The 16939-nt window shown below is 38.1% G+C and overlaps 1 protein-coding gene across 2 annotated transcripts in view; it reads right to left on the bottom strand.

Moving 5' to 3' along the window:
- Positions 1-543: 543 nt before the first annotated feature.
- NAF1 (nuclear assembly factor 1 ribonucleoprotein) overlaps positions 544-16939 on the bottom strand; it is a 36481-nt gene continuing 20085 nt past the window's right edge. The window contains exons 5-8 of one of the 2 annotated variants that reach the window (XM_007530376.3): positions 15769-15929; positions 15200-15251; positions 13512-13614; positions 544-4508 (exon numbers count right to left, since the gene is read on the bottom strand). In XM_007530376.3, the coding sequence (XP_007530438.2) occupies positions 4042-4508; positions 13512-13614; positions 15200-15251; positions 15769-15929 (783 nt within the window). In that variant the 3' untranslated portion in view covers positions 544-4041. The remainder of the gene's footprint in view (positions 4509-13511; positions 13615-15199; positions 15252-15768; positions 15930-16939) is intronic. The other variant, XM_060178877.1, reaches the window with a different exon arrangement.

Here is a 16939-nt window from a genome sequence, read left to right as displayed (position 1 = left end):
AGACAGAGGGGGGGAGGCTCCTCACCTGCAGACCTACTTCACCACTTGTGAAGCTACTCCCCTGCAGGTGGGGAGCCTGGATCAACCAGGATCCTTAAGCCGGTCCGGTCCTCGCGCTTTGCGCCAAGTGCACTTAACCTGCTGCGCTACCGCCCCACTCCCCACCAGTGAAAAGCATTAAGAGTTGCAGTAACTTACTGCTAACTTTAGAAATTCAAAACCATCACCCTACTACAGAGCACCATCATCTATTGATTACAGTTTAGTAGGAATTCTGTGCTTTCAAATGAAATCCTTTCATTTGTTTGATTACTATTTAGGTCTAGTCCCTGTTAGAAACAGTGCTTGCTCCATCTTGCTTGAATATAAATGAAAAGCTTTTTACCACAGAGGGTCAGTTTGTTGTTTGGGGAATGGTATAACGGAACCAACTACAAAATAAGTCAGTGTAGTTTGGATTCCATTTAATCAACTTTATGAAGAGAAATAACACCAAACAACAAAATACGTACAGCAAGCTTTAAAAATCCACCTTCACACACACACACTTCCTTTCTTTATTGGATGTGCAGAAAATTTTGACACTTTTCCATTACTATTTTTTATTAACCATCTCAGACCCAAATTTGTACCTCCTTTTCAGAACACCAAGTAATTATCCATGATGTCTAATCCACAGACGATAACCACTTAGGCACAGAATGCACACAGAGACAAAAAATAAGATTTCATTTCACTGCTACTAGTAGCTCAACAGGTATTTTGGCATAATGGTATGAAGATATTTCTCTACGTCAATTGCAGGCACACTAGTAGTAAATGTTTGCTTAGTTTTCTGGGACATAATTGCTACATAAATTTAGGATCAGACCAGGTCACAGAATGAGAAGTAGAGAGACTTTGGGAATAATGGCAATTTATCTACAGAAAGAACACCCATTCGTTGTTTTTATACCTTGAGTGTATTAGATCTTAACAGCATAGGTGCAACATTATATCGCAATTCTTTATTTTCCAGATTGTATTCTTTTAAAAATATCAATTATAAAATGTTAGAAGGAAGAATTCATGAGTGCACAGGTGAACACAAACATTCACTTTACAAAATATTGGTCTAGTTAATTCTTTGAAGAGAGAATAGAGTATTTAAAACACAGTATTTTCCCTAGCAATTATAGAATTATTTCTAAATAGTCTGGCATGTAAAAAATATATCCTAGGTAAGGAATTTGTTGTACTTCACTTCATATATCTTGGAAAAATTAGGAGACACATAAGGAATTATGTCTTTTGCTCAATTATGTTCTCTTGTGACACTGGAGCAAGGAATGTTTTTTTTTTTCTCCCCACAACAGAATATAACACAATAATAGGATGCTTTGAAAAGAACTAACACTAATACCAGTTGACTGTACTGTATTAAAAATGTATTATAAATTTCTTTTATTATATTCTTTTTATTTATTTATTCCTTTTGTTGCCCTTGTCTTTTGTTGTTGTAGTTATTATTGATGTCATTGTTGTTGGATAGGACAGAGAGAAATTGAGAGAGGAGGGGAAGACAGAGAGGGGGAGAGAAAGACAGACACCTGCAGACCTGCTTCACCGCCTGTGAAGTGACTCCCCTGCAGGTGGGGAGCCGGGGGCTCGAACCGGGATCCTTCCGCTGGTCCTTGTGCTTAGCGCCACCTGCACTTAACTCGCTGCGCTACCGCCCGACTCCCTATATTATAAATTTCTAATAGTAAGTGAAAGTTCCAAACATTACTGCTGATATATGTGAAATAATGCATTATCTTAAATCCTATCATTCTTATGTATACATACATGTGTGTGTGTGTGTGTGTGTGTGTGTGTATGTAATTTTAGCACTTGAGAATCTTTTTTGTCACCAGGCTTCACCACTCTGAACAATCACAGTATAGAAGATTCCTCCAGTGAGGTAGAAGTCAAGCTAGAACCTGGGTTGTGACTATGCCCAACACCTGGTGATTTAAAAATAACATTTTCTATTTATAAAGTAGCTTGATAGAGTGAAATTCAGATCCCATTCAATTCTTACAAAATATCTTGCATTTTAAAAATATGCTTAGCGTTCATCAACTCTAAATAATCAAAACCAAAGATAGCACACAAGGGTGGGAGCTGAAGGTGGGAAGTTAAATAAATAAATAAATAAGTAGGTAGGAAAATAAGGAGAGCATTCTGTATTTTCCACTGACCCAAATCAATGCAGACCTCAGCACACAGCCCCCTTCCTTCCCATGACAATTGAAAGAAATATTAAGAATCAAAGTGACGAATATATCTGAGCTTATGAAAAACTGGCCTTTGGTAATTTCTAAAGCTCCACATTCTTTTCCAATTCACCACAAAAATCTCAAGCCAGTTCTTTGTTATCTACTAAATAGACAAGCTCTCTGACTACCACGGACCAGCCAATCTCTCCTCCAGGAATGTATGAAGTTAATTATTTTTATTTAAAAGAAGACATTATCTTGGGGGCAGAAGGATAAAATTTCACAACATCTACTACTATAAACTTGCAAAGACATAATCCACATTTGGCCATGAGGATGCCAATACCTTATTATAACAAAACGTAATGTACTGAATTATGGCCCAGGAGGTGGTGTAATGGCTAGAATGTCACTTTCTAGCGGGAGGTCTCAAGTTTGAAGCCCAGCATCACATATGCCAGAGTGATTCACTAGTTCTGACAAATCATTGAAAGAAAAAAAAAAAGGGGGAAAGGGTAAGAAGCTTATGATCTGCAGATTTCTGCAACATGCAATTATTCTTTTCTAGGAACATCAAGAAGTAAAAGATAAGAGAACATCTGTTTAGCAAGAGGATAGTGATCTTAAGAGAACTAAGCGCAACTCCTTGCAATCTCATTAAATGGTTTCTCTGTATCTATTAAATGACTAGCTTTAGACTGTTTTTACAGCCTCTTCTATTTAAAATTCTGAAAGTTCCTGTAATGTAAAATACTTACTAGCCATTTGAATGAATAACTTTAACTTCAGTTAGTCATTCAACAAATATTTCTGAAGCACCCAATCGGTGCCAGACATGTGGGAATATAAATGGTATGAAAAAGTCTCCAAATAATGGAGTGAAATACATTTTATTGTGAATGACGCTGTAAACTGTTCTTATATCCCTTTAAATGGTTAAATATTAGTCTACTGAGTAGTGCCCAAATAATGGAAACCTGAATTGTTAATGGAAAGTTTATCTATGTATAACCAGTAAATATCATCTTCAGTTAATCAGTTTCTTCCAGTATGTAAGGCTCTCCCTCTCTATACCTCACACTTATTTAAAAAATTAGGACATTTAAGATAAATCACAATTATGATCAAAATAAATTTACAAAGTATAAGTTCATAAAAATAGTTTATTTTAAAGATTCTTTTTTCATATGTATTTAAATATCTTTATTTATTATTGAATAGAGACAGAGAGAAATCAAGAGTAGGGAAGACAGAGACATCTGCAGCTCTGCTTCACCACTCATGAAACCTTTCCCCTGCAGGCGGGGATCAGGAGCTTGAACCTGGGTGTTTGAACACTGTAATGTGTGTGCTTAACCAAGTGAGCCACCTCCTGGCCCCTAGTTTAAAGATTTCCTAAAACTTTAAGATATGTCTAGATATACCAAGTAATCTGTGTACTCAGTATATTTTAACCCATGATGGAAGGAAGTTGCTCAAGATTATCATATTCACACACACACACACACACACACACACACACACACACACACACTCATTCAACTGAGTAAAGATGGGGAAAGCATCAACCTGAAGCTTAAAGTACTACATAATTGAATTTCCCCAAGTATCTGAAGTGAAACTTTCATATAAATACAACTCCACAAAGTTTACAAAGATACATATATATATATCAACTTACATCTAGAGGAATCTAGTACTTTGTGAGTTTTGAAATCTAGCTCCATAACTTTAAAAAAAAAAAAGATCTCTTCCATATAATATAAAAAGTCTACATTTCTCTAGAAATATATACATTCACCTAGTAGTAAGACCCAAAATGAGAACTACTATCTCCAGAAGAAGAGGGCGGAGGCGGTGGTGGGGGGGGAGGAGGAGGGGGTAAGGAGTAGGGTGAGAACAACAGATGAGGCGCCATGTTTGGTGCAGCCCAGCCCATATTTGCAGGTGGGGGGGGAGGAGGGGGAGGAGGGGGAGGGGGGAGTGAAAAGCCATGCATGTCATACACTGGAGGAGGAAAGGGATACTGTGGCAGGAAAGGATTATCTTGTCTGGGTGGTGGATATCCCAAAGTGTCATGCGGTGCCATATGTCCTGGGTTATAAAACTGTGGAGGTGGGGGTGGGGGTGGGGGCCTGCCCTGGTGAGGCCGAGGGTATCTACACCAGGAACCCCCCGGAGTGAAGTCTCTGTTGCGAAATCCTCTTGAATGTTCTGACATGGAGCCCTGAGCATTCCAGTTTTGATGGACTTCTGCAAAATCTGCACCTTTGTAGGGGTGGGGGGGGGAGAGAAAAAAAAAAGAGTTAATTTAAAACACTGCTGAGATTTCCAATAGTGGCTTTTTAAGGTTCCACTGTGTTGTATGATCAGTGTTAAAACAGTATGTGGTGCGAGGCTGCTCGGTGGTAGAGCACAGGACGTGCATACAAAAGGCTCCTGCTTTGATTCCCAGAACTTCAGTTGCTGCAGCAGGTGCTGTGATATCTCTCTCTGCCTCATGAATTTTTTTTTGAATATTTTTTTAATTAAAAGCGTAAAGCAAGACAAACAAAAACAAACATGCAGAAAAAAAAAATCAACTAACAAACCTCCAAAAGGCCAGAGGATCAAGAGAGAGAAAGCTTTGACAGAAAAACTTAGACATAACCATTCAATTCCAGCCTAGAGGCAGAGAAAGACAGGTATCTCCCCCTCCTCCACTCTAAAAGGTGAAGTAAAGAACTTGACCACCCCCCCCTTGTGAGGCTGTGATGAAATGCTCAGTCCTCCCATAATATGGGGAGTAGCTAGAGTAGGCCGAGCAAGGAGCTAGTCACAGGCTTCCACACAATGAGAGTGATGATCTTGTCTTCCACTTCTGCCAGCACTCAACGATGCTCCTCCATCTTCCGAGGTGAGATGTACTTTGATCCAAAAGTTTTTTCTCTAAACAATGTACTTCCAGGCTCAGTACTTTGTTCATGGTAAAGAGGCCATCTCCTATAGATGTCAGGAGAGCAACACCCAGGCAGTTCTGCTCTAGCCAAGCACACAAGAGGAGGCCTATCTTCTCCCAGAGCGTATATCAAAGCCTCAGGTTGAGAAGAAAACCTGGGCTCCCATCTCCATCTAGCAGTGACAGTAATAATGCAACTGCCTTCCTGAGCAGGGCAGTTCTACAAACATAGAAACAACGACAACAAAAAACCTGACTGTTAAAACACAAGATTCAAATGAGATCCAGGGTTTTATAACACATTACCCATAAGCCAGAGCAGAACAGTGCTCTGGCAAAATAAGTAAAACCGTATGTCTACAAGAAACTATTTTCAAAGGACATGTCAAATTAGGAGGGGGATAGTTTACAACAGTAAATGGTCACCTACCAAAAATAAATAAATAAACAAACAGTAATCCAACATCTATGAGACAATTTAGCAGAAGAGTCTCAAATGAGTAATCTACCTCAAATCCACAGAGAAATGAGAATGAAATAAACCTAATAGTGAAAATAGTGAAAGGGAAATGATAAAGAGCAAAAAGAAACAAAACACAGAAAACCAATAAAGGTAAAAAGTCAGTGGCATAAAGCTAGTTCTCTGAAAAGATTAAAAAAATAAAAACGGGCAATCCTCTAGGTAACACTGACGGATAAGACAAAATACCAACATCAGGAAAAACATCAAAGGGATAATAAAGCAACAGGCCAATAACTCTACACACATCAATTTGACAAATTGGCTTAATGTACCAATTCCTTGAAAAAGCACAAACTATTATAAACCACCCAATGTGAAATAGAAACCACTATTAAAGTAACTAAATTTGTGGTTTGACTTGCTTCTTCCCCCCAAACACCAAGATGAGATGAGATGGTTTCACTACAGACTTATATCAATCCTCTGACAATTCTTAAATACAAAAATATCCCCTATTTTATGAGTAGTGTTATCCTGACACCAAAACCAGACAAAGATAACTCTAGAAATTAAAGGAGAAAAAAAGAAAAAAGAATAAAAAACAAAAAGACACTCTGACATGGCCAGAGAGGTGACTAAGGAGAAACCAGCTTTAGTCTCTCATTGGCCATGTAAATGTTATGGTCCTTTCTCACAGGAAGTATATCTTTCAGAGAAAAAACTTTTTCTTAAAAAAAAAAGGGGGGGGTGGATACTTCTGGAAGCGGGGCTAGGGAGCAGCAGCAGCTGTGTTTCTCTCCTCTCCTCTCCCAGATCAACTAGAAATACCAAAGGAGACCACCTAGGACTAGAAAAAGCAGGACTAGAACAATTTTAGGAACCCACCAAACCAACGTTGAATGTGTGGTTTGCAGAAACGGAGGAGTCTAAGAAAAGATTAAGGGGCTGGTAACAGTCCTAAGGTTTACCAGTTGAGGCACCATCTTCAGTCTGTTTTACCAACAAAAAGACTGCTGAAGGGGGAGAGAACTCCCTAAGACTTAGCAAATGCAATTCCATTGCTACTGCCCTTAGAGGCTGGAGCAGCAGGGGGGAGGCCCTGTGCTTACTCTGGGAACAGAGAACTCACCAGGAAACTCAGAAAAGCTACATCTCAGTGGGCTAGCAGTGGGGCTGTATGGTGGGAGCCTTTCCACATTATTCTCCCAAAACCTACAAACTATAAACGGGACTTATTTAGAAATTCAGGGGTCCAGCAGTGCTGCCCAGCGTGGCAGAGAAACTGATTTGAGTCAGAATAGGGTAACAAAATAGATGAGCTCCAGAAAAAAGGAGAGGGGAGAGAGAATAGAATAAATGAGGCTGAAAACAGAATTAGCAAGATCGGGGATGAATTAGAGACAACTAAAAAAAAAAAGATCTCAAAAAGAGATTAAGAGATACTGAAAACAACAACAAAGACCTATGGGATGACTTCAAAAGAAACAATATACGCATTATTGGCTTGCCAGAGGAAGAAAGAGAGGGAGGTGAAGAAAGCGTTCTTCAGGACATAATAGCTGAGAACTTCTCTACTTTAGACAACATAAGACATAAAAGTTCAAGAAGCCCAGAGGGTCCCAAACAGAATTAACCCAGACTTAAAGACACATCCTATTAAGAATGGAAAGGAATAAGGATAAAGGATGCTGAAGGCTGCAAGAGAAAAACAAAGAGTCACCTACAGAGGAAAACCCATAAGATTAGCAGCAGACTTGTCCACACAAACACTACAGGCCAGAAGAGAATGGTAAGATATCTATCGAGTGCTCAATGAGAAAGGCTTTCAACCAAGACTGCTAGACTGTCATTCAGACTAGATGCAGGCATAAAAACTTTCTCAGACAAGTAACAGTTGAATCAACTATCACCAAGCCTTCCCTGAAAGAAGTTCTGAAAGGTCTCCTATAAACACCCTACTCTCTCAATTTGAAAGATCAACTATGCAGAAAATCAATAAAGACATAAGGAAGCTAAATGAGGAAATAGATAAACTAGAACTATTGGACATTTTCTAGTTACTCACCCCAAGAAACTGGAATACACATTCTACTCAAGTCCACATGGGTCATTCGCAAGGATAGACCATCTGTTAGGCCACAAAGACAGCATCAGCAAATGCAAGAGCATTGAAATCATCCCAAGCATCTTCTCAGACCACCGTGGAATTAAACTAACAAAAGATTAGTAATAGTCCCAAACTGGAACCTCAACAGTACACTACTTAACAACTACTGAGTCAAGAGGAAATAAAGGAAGAAATCAAAATGTTTCGAGAGTTCAATGAAAATGAAGACACAAGCTATCAAAATATTTGGGACACAGCTAAGGCATTAGTGAGAGGGAAAGATCATAGCCATACAAGTACACATTAGGAAACAATAAAAAGCACAAACAGCGTGATTGCACATCTTAAAGACCTAGAAGAAGAACGACAACAAAGGAACTCTAAACCAACCAGAAGGACAGAAATCACTAAAGTTAGGGCAGATATAACACTGAAAATAAGAAAGCCATATAAAAGATCAACGAATATAAATGTTGATTCCTCAAAAGAGTGAACAAAATTGACAAACCTTTAGCCAGACTCACAGAAAAAAGAGGGAGAAGACCCAAATAAATTGGATCATAAATGAAAGAGGTAATATCAAAACAGACAGTGCAGAAATTCAATATATCATGCGAGGCTTCTATGAACAACTATATGCCAACAAGCTAGAGAACCTGGAAGAAATGGACGATTTCCTAGATACCTACAAAGTTCCAAAGTTAAATAAAGAGGAACTAGATAGTATGAACAGGCCCGTCACAGCCAATGAAATTGCAACAGTTATCAAAAACCTTCCCAAGAATAAAAGTCCTGGACCAGATGCTTTTATAAATGAAATCTATAAAACCTTCAAAGAAGAACCAATACCTCTAGTTTTGAAAGTCTTCCAGAAGATTGAAGACACCGTAATACTCCCTTCCAGCTTCTATGAAGCCAACATCACTCTGATAACAAAAGCAGACGGGGACACAACCAAAAAAAAAATAGACCAATATCTTTGATGAATATAGATGCTAAAGTATTGAATAAAATTCTAGCCAACCGGATACAGCAGCATATTAAAAAGATGTTCTTCATGACCAAGTGGGGTTTATCCTAGGCATGCAAGGATGGTTTAATATACGTAAATCAATCAACGTGATCCACCACATCAATAAAAGCAAGACCAAAAACCACAGTCATATCAATAGATGCAGAGAAAGCCTTTGACAAAATACAACATCCCTTTATGATCAAAACACTACAAAAAATGGGAATAGATGGAAAATTCCTGAAGATAGTGGAGTCTATATATAGCAAACCTACAGCCAACATCATACTCAATGGTGAAAAACTGGAAGCATTTCCACTCAGATCAGGTACTAGACAGGGTTGCCCACTATCACCATTACTATTCAACATAGTGTTGGAAGTTCTTACCATAGCAATCAGGCAGAAGCAAGGAATTCAAGGGATACAGACTGGAAGAGAAGAAGTCAAACTCTCCCTATTTGCAGATGACATGATGGTATACATAGAAAAACCTAAAGGAATCCAGCAAGAAGCTTTTGGAAATCATCAGGCAATACAGTAAGGTGTCAGGCTACAAATTAACATTCAAAAGTCAGTGGCATTCCTCTATGCAAACACTAAATTAGAAGATGAAATCCAGAAATCAGTTCCTTTTACTATAACAAAAACAATAAAATATCTAGGAATAAACCTAACCAAAGAAGTGAAAGACTTGTATACTGAAAATTATGAGTCACTACTCAAGGAAATTGAAAAAGATACAAAGAAGTGTAAAGATATTCCACGTTCATGGGTTGGAAGAATTAACATCATCAAAAGGAATATACTGGGAGTCGGGCGGTGGCGCAGTGGGTTAAGTGCATGTGGCGCAAAGCGCAGGGACCGGCCTAAGGATCCCGGTTTGAGCCCCCGGCTCCCCACCTGCAGGGGAGCCGCTTCACAGGCGGTGAAGCAGGTCTGCAGGTGTCTGTCTTTCTCTCCCTCTCTGTCTTCCCCTCCTCTCTCCATTTCTCTCTGTCCTATCCAACAACAAAGCAACGTCAACAATGGCAATAATAACTACAATGAGACTGCAACAACTAGGGCAACAAAAAGGGGGAAAAATGGCCTCCAGGAGCGGTGGATTCATGGTGCAGGCACCAAGCCGAGCAATAACCCTGGAGGAAAAAAAAAAAAAAAAAAAAGGAATATACTACCCAGAGTCATATACAGATTTAATGTTTTCCCCATCAAGATCCCAACCACATTTTTTAGGAGAATAGAACAAATGCTACAAATACTTATCTGGAACCAGAAAAGAAAGACACAGAATTGCCAAAACAATCTTGAGAAGAAAAAACAGAACTAGAAGCATCGCACTCCCAGATCTCAATTTGCATTATAGGGCCATTGTAATCAAAATTGCTTGGTACTGGAACATGAATAGACATACTGATCAGTGGAATAGAATTGAGAGCCCAGGTAAGCCCCCACATCCATGGACATCTAATCTTTGACAAAGGTGCCCAGACTATTAAATGGGGAAAGCAGAGTCTCTCCAACAAATGGTGTTGGAGAAAATAGGTGAAACATGCAGAAGAATGAAGTAGAACCACTATATTTCACCAAGCACCAAAGTAAATACCAAGTAGATCAAGGACTTGAATGTTAGACGAGAAACTATCAGATATTAGAGGAAAATATTGGCAGAACTCTTTTCCACATAAATTTTAAAGATTTTTTTTTTAAATGATAAATTCTTATGCTTTTTTTTTTTAAGAGCTTATTTATTTATTCATGAGAAATGACAGGAGGAGAGAGAGAAAGAACCAGACATCACTCTGGTACATGTGCTGCTGGGGATTGAACTCAGGACCTCATGCTTCAGAGTCCAAAACCTTATGCATTGTGCCACTTTCTGGACCACTTAAAGATATTTTCAATGAAACAAATCCAATTACAAACAAGACTAATGCAAGTATCAACCCATGGGAATACATCAAATTAAACAGCTTCTGTACAGCAAATGAAACCAATACCCAAACAAAGAGACCCCTCACAGAATAGCAGATCTTTACATGCAGTACACCAGACAAGAGGCTAATAACCAAAATATAAAAAGAGCTTGCCAAATTCAACAAGAAAACAAATAACCCCACCCAAGAATGGGGAGAGGACATGGACAGAATATTCACCACAAAAGAGATCCAACAGTTCAAGAAACACATGAAAAAATGCTCCAAGTCTCTGATTGCCAGAGAAATGCAAATAAAGACAACAATGAGATACCACATCACTCCTGTGAGAATGTCATAAATCAGAAAAGGTAGCAGCAACAAATGCTGGAGAGGTTGTGAAGTCAAAGGGACCCTCCTGCACTGCTGGTGGGAATGTAAATTGGTCTAACCTCTGTGGAGAGCAGTCTGGAGAACTCAAAGAAGACTAGAAATGGACCTACCCTATGATCCTGCAATTCCTCGCCTGGTGATATATCCTAAGGATACCAACACACCCACCTAAAAAGATATGTGTACACATATGTTCACAGCAGCACAATTTGTAATAGCCAAAACCTGGAAGCAACCCAGGTGTCCAACAACAGATGAGTGGCTGAGCAAGTTGTGGTATATATACTGAAATACTACTCAGCGATTAAAAGTGGTAATTTTAGTCCATCTTTGATGGAGTTTGAAGAAATCATGTTAAGTGAAATAAATCAGAAATAAAGGATTAATAAGGGATGATCTCACTCTCAGGCAGAAGTTGAAAAACAAGATCAGATGAGAAAACACAAGTAGAACCTGAACTGGAATTGGTGTATTGCACCAAAATAAAAGGTTCTAGGGTGGGTGAGGGGGAGAATACAGATCCAGAAATGATGACAAAGGACCTAGTAGGGATTCTAGTTTATGTGGAAAACTGGGAGATGTTATGCATGTACAAACTATTGTATTTACTGTGGAATGTAAAACATTAATCCTCCAATAAAGAAATTTAAAAAAAGGTGGGGTTCACTATATCCAATATTCCTCAGGAATATAAGTGCAAAAATAAAAAACCCTCATCAGAATATAATCAAGCCGTTTATTTATATAAAGAATTACATCATGGAGTTGGGGGGGTGATTGTAGAGTGAGCATGATACCCTGGATTCATTCCTCAGTACTGCATGAGAAAAACTCCACAAGCAGCTATGCTTTTGTTCATATGAAAGCAGAGCTAGTTTAATATTCTAAAATCAATGTAGCAAACTAATGAAAGGAAAATCAAAGAAACCATTATCTTATGCAGAAATCCTAGCCAAATTTTTTTTTCTTTTTGCTGCTGTTGTACCAGGAGATAACCACACCTCCAAAGCTTCCTCCAGTCCAGTGGGGGCTGAGCTACATCTACATCATGTGTACTTCACAGCTGGTGCACTAACTAGGCTTAGTTCCCAGCCTCAACCTTCAATATTCATGATTTCTGTTCAATTTTTTTTTTTTTAGAAATAGGAATGTAGAAAAATGTATTCAACCACATAAAAGCATTTACATGTGACCAGGAATAAGATACAGTATTCTCTAGCGCTGTGGTGTCTCTCTCTTTTCTCACCTGACTGAAAAAAATTTGCATGAGAGGGGCTGAGTGGTGATGCATGCACTGGGTTGAGTATACATGTCAACGCACAAGGACCCAGGTTCAAGTCCCTAGTCGCCACCCATAGGTGGAAAAAGTCCCTAGTCGCCACCCATAGGTGGAAAGCTTTGTGAGTGGTGAAGCAGTAGCCTGCCTATCATCTATCTATCTCTATCTATCTATCATGCCTTCCCTCTCAATTTCTGGCTGACTCTATTCAAAATAAAGAAATGAAAAATGTGGGAGTTAGGCTGTAGCGCAGTGGGTTAAGCGCAGGTGGCGCAAAGCACAAGGACCGGCATAAGGATCCTGGTTCGAACCCCGGCTCCCCACCTGCAGGGGAGTCGCTTCACAGGCAGTGAAGCAGGTCTGCAGGTGTCTTTCTCTCCTCCTCTCTGTCTTCCCTTCCTCTCTCCATTTCTCTCTGTCCTATCCAACAATGACAACAACAATAATAACTACAACAATAAAACAACAAGGGCAACAAAAGGGAATTAATAAAATAAAATATATTTTTTAAAAAATGAAAAATGTTAGTCTGAGTGCAGTGAATTATGCCTAAGGACAGCATATGTTTGGCAGTGGAGCATAGTGATAGAGAAATAACACTGTTACGATGCAACAAAAGTAACTGTTTAAACAGAAAGTCTCAGGGGAATAGTTGTGCTCACATGTTATAATCCACAAGGACCCAGGTTTAAGGCCCCAGTCCACAGTGCAAGCTTCACAAGCAGTGAAGCAGTGCTGCCACTGCTATCTCCCCTTCCAACCTCCCCATTCTCTCGATTTCTGTCTCTACCCAAATTAAATGAAAATAATAAAATTTTAACTACAAAGTTCTGATAAAATAAGTTCAACTTGCATAAATAGCTATACGGTATAAAGACAAATCTGATACGGATTTCTTAGGGAAAAAGTTTTGCACAAAAAGTTCTGCAGTACAAAATGCTTTAGTAAGGTCTGGCTTACCTTTTTCCTCAACAGGCTATTCTTATATCCTTTATCTTGAAGAACTACCACTAACTGTTCCTCATGGCTCACTTCTGTCAAATCCCATGCTGTCTAATGTCCACAGTACTAGTTGGATACATAGATTTTCTTCAGTTTCAATGCTGACTAACTAGGTAAAGGGATACTAAAAAAATTACAATATACTACATCTATTCAACCCACCTGGTTCACTGAAATGTGGCTTGAGTTTTTTCCGCCCCTGACCCTGAGATTTCTTCTTCTGTTTGGCTTCTTTTTCTTTTTCATCATCACTAAAATCTAAAGCCTTGTAGAAGAAAAGAAACACTTCAGTCTTAAACAAAAGCAGGGATTTACGTCTCATGAATTTACCAATTGAATGACACATACCTGAAGGCAAGGAGAGTAAATTCATTATTAAACACTGAAAGTTACACTTTTCCACACTAGCATATTCTGGTAATGTTTGAAACAGAAAAGATTATTTTTTAACAAACACCTAATGGTGTTTAATTAACATGGACTAGTAATCAAGAAGAGTAGATGGTTTTTGTTTCTAATTCCTAGAAAGTTTCAAATAAATAACTCTAAAGAGCCCTTTTCCATTTTAACCGCCCGAGATGGATATTCTCTAGTTTTGAGTCTGAATTCCAGTTCACAGTCAAGATTCATAACACCAACAGCTACCAAAGAATGTTAAAAAGAGCACCTTGGACTATGCAAAGAATATAATCATCAGATCTAACATAAAATTTATACCTTTCACTGATACATTTACTACTATCTCATATACTGATCCAAGCATCTTACAAATACTTATTCTTTTAATAGTGTCAGGTTCAAGAGCTGTAAATGAAAATAAGAGTGCAGAAAATGCTGGGGGGGGGACGGTCAGCTATTTAGATAGGGTTGCAGGAAAAGGCAGTGATAAGAATGTAACATGCATGATCCAACTTCTAAGAGATTATCTTAGCTTACTGGAGGGAAATAACCACAGAACTAAGAATTAGGATTCAGTGTTAACCACCCTCCTCCAAAAAGAAACCCACAACACATATGAGTAATCTATTATGCCCACTGAATATTTATATAACTAAAACAAATATGAGGAGCTGGGCATTGGCACACCTGGTTAAATGCATGCATTACCACACACAGGGACCTGGTGCGAGACTCTGCTCCCCACCTGTAGGAGGGACACTTCGCAAGTGCTGAAGCAGGTCTGAAAATGTCTATCTTTATATTTTATATATAAATAATTTTAATATAAATATATGTCTATCTTTACATTTTAAAAATATATGCTAGAACATCTTCATGGAGAGTTGAATCAAGTAAGTTTACAGATTATTCTTGGGTGATTCCTTATCTTTGGAAAGAATGTATCTATCATTCTGCTACGGAATATAAAACTAGTCTTGCTGATGTGGACTTAAGGGGAAAAATAATCAAGAACTCCATGAAAATGGCACTGGGTTGGAGTCTTGATATCACATGGAAGTAGCAGTGTCATGTGATGGGGGCTCCATGAATGATGTGGTACTATCTCTCCTCTTTGGGCCTGTCCATCCCCTTCCTCTCTCTTAACTAAGGACTTAAAAATTCTGGCTGAGAAAGTTAACTTGGTAGTGGTATGTGAGCGGCATAAAAAGTATAATTAAAAAATATCTAGTGTCACTAAAATGACTTGAAAACTCTTACCGAGAGGTACAATACCTATGAGAATTGCTGCCGGAGAGAATAGAAGATACACACACCACATGGGCTTGCAGAAAGCTATCTATGACATGCTGGCCAAGTAGCATTAAGGACCATCTTAATGTCAACAATGACTAATTTATAAGATTAAGTCTTGCCTTCCTTTCTATAATACTATAAAAACACAAACTTACATCTGGTGGTGGTTCCTGATCATTCTTCCATGAAGCATCTGACCCCTTTTCCCTGGGAGAGGGAGAAATCAAAGTATTTATTAAGATTTTTCCCAAGCACTTATAACACAATAGTCAGAAACAGTCATTTTTTTTCTTCCAACCCTCCCTAATTTGACAATGTTCTAAAAGGACGAAAATTCTTATACATTCTAAACCATTCAATGTATTTTTATAGAAAAATTTGTTTATCATGTCATGACAAAAACTTTTCAGGGACACGTTTTAATTGTCTCTGCTACACATTTACTATTTATAAGCCACCTGAAATTTATTTTATTGAGAATGAAGGTTTTATTCAACATAAGAATATGTTGCAGAGAAAATAATATAAATTATAATTCAGAAAATGTATGTAAAAAGTACATGATGTTCTGGGAAGAGGTATAGATGATCAGTATCTGTAAAACTAACAAATCACAGCTCTTAGAGATACTATCAAAAAGATAAGTGAATCATAGCATCGACCACTGAGAAAAATTCCTAAAACAGGAATATTTGAAAGGCAAATAAGTCAACCACATACTTACTGATTAAGTCTTTCCGTGAATATATACTGAGTGAAGTCTTTCATTGATGGAGCAAAAAACATAGTGTCACTTATTTTAATACCTTTATTCTCAATGTGCTCTGCAGAATTGAACCGTAACACATAAAATGGATGTGCGACAGGTCCAAATATCTCAAATATCTATAAGAAAAAAAAAAAAGAAAGAAAAAGGTCTCTTAATATGAAACGTCTTAAAAGGTTATTGCTAAGATGACAGACTGATAATTGTTTTTGAAAGTTAATTCTGTCAATGTTTAAAGTATAAAAATGAAGAAAAAGGACTCTTAGGACATGTGAAATGTCTTGAGAAGTTGCTTTTAAAGTGACAAACTGTGTTTTTGAAAGTTGATTCTGTCAGTGCTTAATCCCCCGCCCACCCCAATTTTCATTTAAGTCATTTCTGCAGACTGTTTTCATACTGATTATAAATGCACTAGCTTATTCTAGACTCCCTTTCCAACTCTTAGAAGGAATAATGAGATAATAATGAAGTGAAGGGGACAGGCAGTGGCATACTTGGTTAAGTACATACATCACAGTGTGCAAGGACCCAGGTTCAAGCACCTGGTCCTCACCTGCGGGGGAGAGCTTCATGAGTAAAGCAGAGCTGCGGGTGTCTGTCTCTCTCCTTCTCTATCCCCCCCTACAATTTCTGTCTCAACCCACTAACAAATAAATAAAAATGTAAAAAACAACAACAACAACAAAAAGAAAACCCACTGAGATAAGTCAGAAAGATTTTAAGGGAAAGTGTTATTGGAGCCAAGAATGTGATTACAGCTCACCTACTAGGGTCATAAACACGCTGAAGACTTGATTACTCTGAAAACAACACTCAAAACAATGAAAATGCCAATATATTCTTTTCTAAAAAATTTATTTATTTATTAATGAGAAAGATAGGAGGAGAAAGAACCAGATATCATTCTGGCACATGTACTGACGGGGATTGAACTCAGGACCTTATGCTTGAGAGTCCAAAGCTTTACCACTTCGCCTCCCGGACCACACAAAAATACCAATATATTCTAAAATAGCACTAGCATCATCAAAATTAAGAATATTTTTTAGATATATATATATTCCCTTTTTATTGTTGTAGTTATAATTGTTGTTATTATTGATGTTGTCGTTGTTGGATAGGACAGAGA

The sequence above is a fragment of the Erinaceus europaeus genome, chromosome 19, assembly GCF_950295315.1.
Source record: "Erinaceus europaeus chromosome 19, mEriEur2.1, whole genome shotgun sequence".
Taxonomy (NCBI): domain Eukaryota; kingdom Metazoa; phylum Chordata; class Mammalia; order Eulipotyphla; family Erinaceidae; genus Erinaceus; species Erinaceus europaeus.
Note: the sequence above shows the minus strand (reverse complement) of the source record. Positions and strands in the feature narration are given on the sequence as shown.